The sequence below is a fragment of the Barbus barbus genome (assembly GCF_936440315.1).
Source record: "Barbus barbus genome assembly, chromosome: 20".
Classification (NCBI taxonomy): Eukaryota; Metazoa; Chordata; class Actinopteri; order Cypriniformes; family Cyprinidae; genus Barbus; species Barbus barbus.
Genome location: NC_136748.1, coordinates 19,864,100 through 19,876,308, shown reverse-complemented (window position 1 = coordinate 19,876,308; position 12,209 = coordinate 19,864,100). Strand labels below are relative to the sequence as shown.

Genomic DNA, 12,209 nt, shown 5'->3' with positions numbered 1-12,209 from the left:
ACATGGATCTAACATGAAAACTGTTAATTCTTGGCATTCAGCTTTTAATGTTGTCTTCTTTTCTAAAATCTTTGTAAAAAATATTTTATTGTTATTTATCTATTAATATTAATTAATATATTATTATTATTAATTTTTATTATTATTATTTTTTTTTTTTTTAAGTCTACCAGGGGGTGAGATGGGTTGGGGTGAGTTCTAAATTTCTGCAGCTGCTTTTTGTTTTGTACTACTGTTCCACAGAATAAAATTCAATAAACAGTTGTTAACAAAAAAAAAAAATACTTCCAGGCTCATTGACGAGCAGGCCCACCATCACTGAGCGGGTCTGGAGTGTGTACGTGTTTGCGTCTGGCGGGATGGCTCCATTAGAGCATTCAGAGTCTATTGCACATAAAGGCTCTCCACACAAGTTGATATATTGCATGCTTTTGTATGTGGTGCTCTGAGATGATTGATCAAACCAAGAGAATGAGAGTCACAGATGTGTGAAGCATTGAGAAGAAAAGACAGAGAACATAGAGTAGAAAGGAGGAGAGAGCCTTGTTGCAGGAAGTTGACACTTGCATTATAGTGCTACTTTGGTCGTCATAAATTCAAGCTGTCAGAGACAGTCGGCAGAAAAATGGGGCTGTTTTATTTACTGAAGTCAGTAGTGCACATTGTTTGTCATTGCTTTATGAGGTTCCCAAAAGCCACCGTTTTGATAAGGAAAATGAATGAAAACTCTGCAGTAGGCGCTGAGCCAATCAGGATAAAGCTATAGAAATGATAAACTATGTCTAGATAATGACCAGTGTTTCACAAGCTTTAGAGTTCACATAAGTTTGTGGTTGTAGAACGCCTGGTCAGAAGTCTGGGGAAACAGTGTCTTGTACTTTTTGATTACAAGCAATTTTTGTACTTTCAGAATTTTATTGTTATTATTAATACATTTAAGAAGTATCACACTTGTAGTCCATACAACTTGTGTGCTATATTTTTCAAATCTTTAAAAAACATGTCTTATAATATGTGAGCAACAGATCAAAAGTTATTCACTGATCTTCCACTCCAGTGAGCTGTTATCTCAAGAACCACTTGCGACCAGATTGAGTGACTGAATTGAACTCAAGAAAATCATTCTTTTGAACTAATATTCTTTTTAATTAACCGGTTGAACTGGAGTGAACTATTCCTTTTAAACTAGAAGCCTGTTAATGGTATTCAGCAGTATTGAACTGACTGTACTGACACTATTGGATGAGAACTGAACTGACATCATGTTTTCTACGGGGCTGCTTTACAGCTAAACTGAACTACTTTCATAAATGATGAACTGAATCAACACTGAACTGACCTCTGCTAAACAATGACATTTGTTTTTTTCGAACTGCTTTACATCAGAAATCATCTCTGCATCACTGAATAATTATTCTCCTGTTTATCCCTGTAAAGCTGCTTTGAAACAATTTGTATTTATATAAATAAAGGTGACTTGACTTGATTTGGTAGAGCAGCAAATGATCTCATCCAGCACAAAACAAACTCCTGCAGTTCAGATTGTATCTTCAGTTCAATGATAAAACACATTTTCTTGCCTGCAGATGTGAACGAGTGTGAGCTGCTCGGTAATGTGTGTGGTGAGGCCACCTGTGAGAATCGTGAAGGCACCTTCCTGTGTTTGTGTCTTGATGAAATGCAAGAATTTGATCCGATGTCAGCCAAATGCTTCTCTACACCAACAGGTAAAGTTGTAGCCTACTGTAAACCACCACCACAATGTGATCAACCAATTCATTATCCTACAGAAATCCCACAAACTGCAGCCTAACCCAAACCTACTTGACCTACAAGTGGCCACAGATTGCCATTTATCTGGACAGATGACCCCTGTACTCCTCCTACGAAACGTCTCATCTTCACTGCATGCTTGAAACAATTCTGAAGCTCTTTACGTTTTAATATCAGCCATGGAGTTCCTCTAGTGCAACAGGACATTAATGTCATATCATCAGGGGCCAGCTCTGAGTAGAACAGAGGGAGGCAAGGCGTGATGAATGGGGGTTGTAAACGATCTGGCAGGAGAGAAATGAGATTCAGTCTTAGGATTACAGAGGGACCAAAGCACCATGAGGCCCAAAACACGTAAGAGACAAAAAGAAGCTCCCACGCTAAGATAAAAAAGACCAGCACAGAGAGATATACAAGAAGACCCATCAGAAAGATAACTGCTCTTGAAAGTCTAGACAACTCTTAAAGATTTCCTGATTGTGATTGTGATATGTTGTTTTATTGTTTGGTTTCAGTATTCCACTTTAGACATTCTACTATCTATAAGTCAACTAACTCTCATTAAAGTATTAGTGGACTGTTAATGTTAATAGAATAAGATGACATGTATTTATTACTTTAGTCAGTGTGTGTTGGAGTGTCATCAATATAAAGTTTTAGCAGATATTAAGCAGACAGTCTACTAATAGTTGCAAAGTTACTTACAGTTTGTCTGAAGTGGGCTATCAAAATAAACAGTTACCTATTGCTATTACTCTTTTCGTAACACTTCAGGATAGGGACCAATTCTCACTATTAACTAGTGGCTTATTAGCATGCCTATTATTAACATATTGGCTGTTTATTAGTACTTATAAAGCACATATTCTGTATGACCATATTCTACATCCCTAATCCTACCTAATACCTAAATTTAACAGCTACCTTACTAACTATTAATAAGCAGCAAATTAAGAGTTAAGTGAGGCAAACGTCGCAGTTAATGGTTTTAATAGCGAGAATTGGGCTTTAAAGGTGCCATAGAATGGAAAACTGTATTTACCTTGGCATAGTTGAATAATAACATTTCTGTACATGGAAATGACAGACCGTGAGCCTCAAACACCATTGTTTCCTCCTTCTTATGTAAATCTCGTGAATGCAAAAGACCACTGACAAATAGGTGAATCAGAGCATAACACCGACTGTGACGTGACAGTTGGGATCACTAATAGTTACCAACATTTGCATATACCCACCCATGTTCTAGGCCAGCCGCCAGCCGAACCATCAGAAGTTCTGCAGGTTTTGTGAAGAAACAAGCGAGGACAACAGCGAAAATGGCAGATCATGGAAATAAATGTTATGTTCCAGGCTGTGCAGGGGATGTGAAGTGCAGGGATGATTTGTTGTCTGTATTCAGAAAGGCATGGAAAGCAAATAACGCGTTCTAATAAAATAACACGAGCCACTAAAAGGAAATGGTTAGCTCCTTGCTAGCGGTAGCCTGTTACATTACAGTACATAAGATTTCACTTACCACATAAACAGAGTAAGGAGAGATGACTGAGGATGATGACGAATGATTTACAGATCCTGAGCACCACTGACAAGCATCTGATCTTGTAAAATGTGTGGTAAGTACTGCCGCTCCATAGTATAAACCAGGGGTGTCAAACTCAGTTCCTGAAGGGCCGGAGCCCTGCAGAGTTTAGATGCAACCCTAATTAAAAAACACCTGATCCAGCTAATTAAGTCATTCAGGCTAGATGTTTTGTGTTGGAAAAAAACTCTGCAGGGCTGCGGCCCTCCAGGAACTGAGTTTGACACCCCTGGTATAAACAGAGTCCGAGCGATCGCGAATCTCGAAAGGGAAAGTGAAACTAAAAAAGCAATCGTGCATTTGAAAGTAGTTTTAATGGCCAGCATATTAATAGCGGCTCCCTGATGCCCGCATTTTATTTACAGTATAATTAGCCAACAATATAACTGCACGAGAAAGTATTGAATTATATATTTTCCCTGTGTTTCCTTCCTGCAATGTGAGCTACTGAAATGAGCCGCACAGTGAAACAGCCAATCAGAGCATAGCTCAACAATGAGCCGCACAGTGAAACAGCCAATCAGAGCATAGCTCAACAATGAGCCGCACAGTGAAACAGCCAATCAGAGCAAAGCTCAACATTATTATTCATGACCTTTCCAAATAAAGTAATAACAGACCATTTCATTCTATGCAGCAATCCTAGGGTTGTAAATGGACATGTAAAACCGTTTCTGGAGAATTTTTGCCCTGACCTAAGCCACAAACCTTCTATGTAGATATCAGAGAACAATTTAAATTATTGTATCAATGTACCTTTAAAATAAAGTGTGACCCTTTTTTTCACTTTGAAATAATTCTGTCTGCTCTTAACATTTATTTGCATATGATTAATGTTGTTTTGGCAACATATTTACTAAATAAATTATGCCAATCAGGAAGTAACAATGAAATGCAACAAAAAATTAGCACCATCTGCAATTTTCATACTCCAATTCAGAGTCTTGCAGTTTGCAAAACTCTTGTTTTTTTTTTTGTTTTTTTAAGTTAAGTGATCTGGGACAGGTTTGGTTTACAACTAAAGATCAGGTGTGCTAGATGTAAACAAAAAAAATTGAAAATTGAAAATAGCTTAAGGTTTAAGGGTTGGCACTGGCAAGATTGGAATCAATTTGTTCCTCCAGCGGTGAAGAACATGGTGGAACTGGAAAATAAAAGAACAATGTTGATTGGATATGTGTGTGTGAGCGGCTACACACCAGCTGTGCCTGGAAGATCAAGTAACAGGAAGCATTTTCTTAGATCTTAGCCAAGTGTTTTAGTTAAGGACTTTTGTTCAGATACACTCCCCTAATCCTCCTCTCCTCATAAAACTGCACTGTCTCCTGAGTTTAAACATAATTATTTTGTTTTTACAAGAAGTATGCCATTATGTCTTACCAGAGCTGTAAATCATGCTTTTTACATATAAGGACACTGGTAGAACACCATAAAACTACAATCACAATAGTTTGGAATATGAATTATGTGGAAATAATAAAAAGGAGCACTCAGTGACTGAAAAGCCAAGGTTGCAAAAACTGCAAAACTGCTCTCTGATGTCGTGCACAGTTTCTGCTGTGTTCTTGATCTTGGTTCTTTAGGTGTTCTTCATTTGTGGATTACCGTATTCCAGTGAAATATTACAGTTATTCATTGATTTTTTTTTTTTCCTCCCCTTTATTTTTTCTGTGCTTTGTGACAAATTGTGATTAAAACTTCATATCTGAATATTTTAAAAGGACAAAACATCCGGTCTGAGTTATCTGTGTTGTCTTGTTCCCACAGTCACACCAGTGGAGAGGAAAGAGTGTTATTTCAATTTGAATGATGAGAACCTGTGTGATAAGGTTCTGGCCAGCAGCATGACTAAAGAGGAGTGCTGCTGTACACTAGGAGCCGGCTGGGGGGACAACTGCGAGGTCCATCCCTGCCCCATACCAGGAACAGGTACTCAGTTACATCACGCACAATGACAAATCTAAAAAGTACAGTACAAAGAACTGCAAGAACACTTGAACCTGAGGATAGTGAATGAATCATTCTTTTGAGAAGATTCTTTGCAGTGAATCAGTTGACCTGGTTCATTTTAGGTAAACTAATATACTTTTAAACTTTAATCAGAATTGTATTTTCCCCGTTTTAACACTTTTTGAAAAAATATGATGGTGGTGAACTTAAAAAGATTAAAAGATAAGGTCAAATTTACAACTCCAAGTAGGAACTATTTAGGCAGCATGCATCAAGTCATTGAGTTAAACTTGAGGATAGTCAATTATTCATTCTTTTGAAGTGATTCTATGCAGTGACTGGTTCATTTTAGGTAAACTATTCATTTTAAACTTGAAGTAGAACAACAACTTCTATGGTGGGGAAGCCCAAATTACAGAAATTAATCTCAAAGTCGGAAAAAGTAATTAAAGAGACACTGAAAAGGTTTAAAGCCATTATCATTTAAGACTGTAATGATTCCTACAACATTTTTTACTTCAAATCTTCCTACAAATTGGTTGAAGAGGACGTGTCCTGAAGGGAAGTATTGCGCATTAGTGCTTATAAATCTGTCTCTGCTCATTTCTTAATTTCAGACAGGCAGATCAGATAGGACTGAAAATTGCGGCAAGGTTCAATGCAAAACAATATCCACCTTTCTGCAGATGCTGCTTGATGAAAGGTGTTCAATACATGTAAAAGCTTGTCTGTCCTATGATGACCTAAATGACTGAGAATTTTCACAGACAAGCCAATTCCATTAGTAAATCATGTCTGGACCTCATATAAATGAGAAGAAATCACTCTCATATGTATTTTGTTTTACCAGCTTATAACTAAAAATCAGTCTTCAACTTATATCCAATAATCACTGATCTTTAAGTAAATACAGCAGACAGTTTCCTTTATTAACTGCTGACACTCTTCTATGCAGATCAGTTCTCCCAGATGTGTCTGGCAGGCCGGGGTTACATTCCTCCTGGAGATCCTATGATTCCTACAACCAACTTAGCAGGAAGTTTCAAAGGTATCTGTGTGTCTGTGTATTTTTAAAGGGATAGTTCACCCAAAATATGAACAATCTGTCATCAATTACTCTCTCTCACATTATTGCAAAAACCTGTATGACTGACTGACTCTGTAGAACACTAAAGAAGGTTTTTGTTCATACAATGAAAGTCAGTGGGGTCCAAAACAACACAGGACCCCAATGACTTTCATTGTATGGACAATAAAAATAACATTGATTTCATTTTGGGTGAATTGTCCCTTCAATGACTGGTTGTTTACGTGTGCTTTTGTCCTTATCTGGTTTTATGTTTAAGCTCTGATGTGTCTTGTACTTTTACCCCCGTTTTATGCACATATTTTTGACTTTGTAATGCGTGGAAGCAGCCGCAGACATCGCTTAGCATCTGACCTACATTTGCTGAAACACACACACTCAGCAGCCTGCTTCCCTGTGTGGGGAAGCCTCAGTCGAAGGGCCAGTCTAATGCACTGATTTAATTTATGACTGCAGCGAGAGTGTGGTTTGGTTGGTGGCAGCACGAGTGAATGCGATGTGGTCGGGATGTGTGTGTGTGTGTCGGCGTACGCTTGAATGGTATGCTTATGGATGGTAAGGACATTTCCTCCCTGTCAGTCTCCAGTCAAATGACATTTCTGCATGTAGCAGATCCCCAAATAAGAACACTAACCAGAGCAACGCGTCCAGATGCATGCTGGTCTGTAGGTGTGGTCCAGGGTTTCAGGTTTACTCTGACCTGTCCATTTGTTAAATGATGAAATAATGAAAATGTGTTGATGTGTGTGATTTGCAGACGCAGATGAATGCAAGCTTTTTGAAAATGAGATCTGCAAAGATGGCTTTTGTCTCAATACCCCTGGTGGGTATGAGTGTTACTGCAAGGCTGGACTCTACTATGATGAGAGCAAACTTCAGTGTGTTGGTAAGGTCCAAAATCACAATCTGCATGTAATCTCTGAACAACTGTGGATTACTGTGTCTCATCTGTCTTTTTTTTGTAAAGGGAGAGTTCATGATGATTACCTCATGTTGTTCCAAAGTCTTCTGCAGAGCACAAAAGAAGATATTTTAACAAAAACAAATTTGACCTCATTGACTTCCATTGTTATGGTTATTTGGAAAATAATGGCTATTCCGTTGTTAAAAAGTTATTTTTAAAATATCTTCTTTTGTGTTCCACAGAAAAAAGAAAGTCTAATACATTTAGAGTGGCATAAAGATGAGAAAAGTTATATGTGACCAGATCAAATTTTTTTCTTCTGTTCTTCACTATGGTTCACTATGCAGTCTTTTCAAACCTGTATGACTTTCTTTCTTATGTGGAACATAAAATAAGAAAATTTGAGAAATGGTTTGTGCTTTTTGTTCATACAATATAAGTGTGCACATAAAACAGTTTGGTTACCAATATTCTTCAAAATAAATTATGACAGAATTTGAATTTTATGGTGAACTGTCCATTTAACAACTCATCAAACAGAAAGACACATTAACAAAAATCTATTTTAATGAGATTTCAAACCATGTAAAAAGGTGTTTTGGATTTTATTCATGTTTTTTTCCTGTTGAGACAACTATATATATATATATATATATATATATATATATATATATATAGCTACTTATTTGAACAAGGTATTTAAACACAAATGCAGAAATAATATGATCATATGCACAAAATGTAATGAAATTATTGAATATTCTAGTGTTTCTCAATTTTTCAATACAATATGTGCATGTCATTTCTCCTTTCTCAGATATACGCAGATAAAAGCAGCTTGATGCAGTTTAATTAAATATTTTAGAAGACATTATTCAGAAACATAAAAAGTTACATGAAAGTGTTTTATTTTAGTCTAAGTATTCTTAGAAAGGTTAGAAAGTAATCTTTAGCTTTAGCCGTTTATTGCCTGTGATTTTCTGGCCTTGAATTATCACTGTGTTCTTTTGTCTGCTTGGAATGACAGGCTTATGTGTGTTTTTGCGTGGGTGCATGCAAGTTTACATGTTGAATAGACAGTGTGTATGGGTGTAAGTGTTGTCCTAGTTTGGCCTTCCGTAACGCCAACACATTTAAATTGGATTTAAATTTAAGTTTTAAACCTGCTGCAGCTGCCGGCTTGTGGCTTGCGGCCACATTATGCATTCAGCATGATAGCAGGTTATACTGTATGTGTGTGTAAGCTTGGGTCAAAGGGCTACATCTTGCGACCAGTCAGGGCGGCACAGCCGTTGTGATCCAGGCCGCAGCTCTATGGTGCACCGCAGGCTGTCTGCCTGCCTAAACACACATGCACACACTCACACAAACCACAGACCCACAGCAATGGATTCTTGCCCGGCCGCACTGCCTTAAAGCTGCCACACCCCTGACTGCCTTACACACACATATTCAGTGTAGCCACAGTCATTTGACTTACTACACCCACACTGACATACACACATATGAGCACCCACTCACTGTGGGTTCATCTGGTTTTATGTAAACAAACACACACTTTAAATACACTTTAGTTGGACTAAAGCAATTTGTCACTTTGGACCTGTGGTCTCCCTATCAGTGTTTTTGTTAACTAAAACTGAAATGAAAATAAAACTATTAAAAATATTTTTCATTAAATAAAGCTGAAATAACATAAAATATTAATATTAGAAGAAAAACTTCAATGAAAATGAGAAATATCACCAACTAATTGAAATAAGTTGAAGTACAAATATTACTAAAACTAAAGCTGAAATAAAAAATAAAATAATAAATCTATTGAAAAAAATTAAAAAATAATAACTAATAATAACTAGCACATAACAAAATTACTCAAATTTAAAGTTAGATTAAAATAAAACTGCAAACGTAAAAATAAAAGTAAATTCAAAATATTGATATTATAATCGTAGATTATAATTGTAATCATTCGGAAATAATAAATTTTTGTTATATTGCAAATTGCTGAATGTTGGTGAAACTGTTGTTCTTTTTGCATCTCTATTGTACAAATTGAACTTGCTCATGGAGTCTGCTTATTTTCTGTTTCTCTCTCCATCTCTGGACTCTGCAGACACTGATGAATGTGCGGATGAATCAAACTGTAAAGATGGTAAATGTATGAACACATATGGGTCATATCAGTGTTTCTGCACTCCGCCCCTGGTTCTTGCACCGGACAGCACTCACTGCATTTTACCCGCCGTGGCAGGTAAAGACTTACATCAATTGTAACAAAGTACTATGCACCTGAAAACCCTACGACACTGCAAAATCCTTATTCTCTAAAGCCCTTCACTCCAAAAACACTCACCTTAAAGCCACTAAAATCACACTTTAAATCTCACACCCTAAACTTTAAATCCCACTGTCTAAATCAGTGTTTCTCAATCCTGGAGGCTCCCAGAACTGCACATATTGGATGTCTCCTTCTTATTCATCTCATAAGAACATTAGTGAAGTTCTCCATGACCTGAATACAGTGTGTCAGATTAGCGAGACACTTAAAATCTACATTGTTGGAATTCCACAAGGAGCTGGATTGAGACACAATGCTCTAAATCAGTGGTTGGCAGCCAGATTATTTTGATAGTGGCTGCTTCTGAAATAGATCTGTCATGACAGCAACAGTTAGCCTACTCACAACCAAAGTAGTCTATGTGAGTGGAGCACGAGTGGAGCGGTGTGATCTTGAATGGAGCAAGGAGCAGATTTTTTAAAAGTCGGAGCGGTGTGGTTTTCACTCGCTCCAAGAGCGCTCCACCACCTCTCCATCACCAGTACAATTCATGCCAATATAACTGCATATTTAGCAAGAATTCACAAGTTTAAAATATTTAGCTAGCTTGATAGAGAAGGATCTCTCAAATCAGAAAGAATGTGAATGAAGGCAATGGACATGAGCGGGAAGTTATAGTTCTCAAGGAGTTTGTTTGTTCCTTCTAGATACTGAATATTTTGAGCTGAAAGCATGATTTAAACAACTACTACAACACTTATTCACATGCAATCGCTCTCTCAATAATGCATTCAAACAAATGTAATCTTTCATCTGTATCCGATTTCGAATGAGAAGAAATCTGTAAGAAATGCATAGATCCGTAGGTAAAATAACTGACGAAAATGTACTATTTTCATCACCAAAAAATAAAATAAAAATTGCACTGCAAAAAGCAGCAATTATGCCTTTTAATGCTGGCAACCATGTAACTGGCTTGTCATGTGGTAGAAAAAAAATCTGTCATGTGGTAGGAAAAAAAAGTTTGTTCCAATAAGCCACGTTGAAACAATCTTTTATTTATTTTATTTTTTATTATAGGCCTATGAACAGAACTGTGATACTGAAATACTTTAGCGGTGTATCTGATTTCAGTGAGCGCGGAGTGGAGTTATTAAATGTTTCTGATATCATTATTTAATCATCTCTGAACTGCATTGCTTGTCTTGAGCTCAAAGCTATTCAAAATAGTGTCATACTGCCATCTAGAGGGTGGTCAGAATAAGACACATTCATTTTTTATTGAGTTTTCACAGGTGCTTTGCACATTTTGATTTATGCATTTCATTGTTTTGTGTTTTAAGGTTGAAGGAAATGTCTGTAAACTTAACTGAAAACTTAATGGTAGTTTTCTGCAAGGGCATGTTTTTCTGCTCATTTTAAGTGTATATCAGTATTCTGTAAGTTTAATTTGGTTGAAACTTGTGTATTTACAGGGCAAAGAGAAACTGATGTGTACCCAGGTATTTGCTGGGAGACCGTAACGGAAAGGCTGACCTGCACAAAGCCCATTGCCAATCTACAGACCACATTCACAGAATGCTGCTGTTTATACGGAGATGCCTGGGGCATGGATTGTGCTCTCTGCCCCCAGAAAAATACAGGTATAAATAAAAAAATCTGGAGCAGCTTTGTTTTTTTGGAGTTAATTTGTAAATATGATACCTCAAGACGTGTGCTCTTTCTTCAAATTAGTGCAGACACAAAGAACCTGCAAACACAAAACCAAAGAAAGCAAAACAAAACTCTTTTTTATTCTCATCCAGAGGCCTATGCCACTATGTGTAATATCCGTCAGTTTGGTGGCCCCCGTCAGCCGTATGGTGAGGATGCTTTGGTTGCTGGCCCAGTCACTGAATACGGCCCTGAATATGACTCTCGACCTCTGAATCCCGACGACACGCTGCCCCTCTATGAAGATTATGAAGAACCAAGAAGTGAGTACAAATATACACCTTAAAGAAATAGTTGAAATTATTATTTGTTTATTTATTGATTGTCATTATTCACACACATTCATTCATGTTTTCTAAACCTCTGTCTCTCAGATCCATATGATGCATTTGAAGGGCTGCGAGCAGAGGAGTGCGGTGTACTGAACGGATGTGAGAATGGACGGTGTGTGCGGGTGCAGGAGGGATATACCTGTGACTGCTTCGATGGATACACACTCGACATGTCTCGCATGGCCTGCGTGGGTGAGCAACAGCACATGATCACATGTGTCACATGATGAGGGGATCAGCATGTGGGTGGGATAAGCTCAGGTTTACTTTTCGGTTTGTTTTTTTATTAATAATCATCAATAGTATGTAGTTATTTAATATGTGATTTGGTTTGTTTTGTGTATATTATTAGAGCTTAAACCTCTGAAGGTTGGAAGTGATTCAAAACCTTGTCTGTAATGTAACTTTAAAATTCTCATTACTAGAGAAGGGTGTGTTTTTCTTAAATTGTCACGGATTGTGATTATCATGACTAATCTCCTGAAATGAGGCATGACTGAGCAGATATACGCCCAGGCACAGAGTGGCTATTAGGGTTGGGAACGAGAAGTGGTTCTTATTCAGAACCAGTATAAATTGTTCTTTTG

The 12,209-nt window shown here is 37.3% G+C and overlaps 1 protein-coding gene across 1 annotated transcript in view; it reads left to right on the top strand.

Annotated features, from left to right (window-relative positions):
• LOC306886659 (latent-transforming growth factor beta-binding protein 1-like) overlaps positions 1-12,209 on the top strand; it is a 91,910-nt gene that overhangs the window by 77,324 nt on the left and 2,377 nt on the right. The window contains exons 26-33 of the mRNA XM_079443955.1: positions 1,587-1,727; positions 5,123-5,284; positions 6,261-6,353; positions 7,150-7,278; positions 9,413-9,550; positions 11,053-11,220; positions 11,383-11,553; positions 11,665-11,814. Coding sequence (XP_079300081.1) covers positions 1,587-1,727; positions 5,123-5,284; positions 6,261-6,353; positions 7,150-7,278; positions 9,413-9,550; positions 11,053-11,220; positions 11,383-11,553; positions 11,665-11,814 — 1,152 coding nt within the window. The remainder of the gene's footprint in view (positions 1-1,586; positions 1,728-5,122; positions 5,285-6,260; positions 6,354-7,149; positions 7,279-9,412; positions 9,551-11,052; positions 11,221-11,382; positions 11,554-11,664; positions 11,815-12,209) is intronic.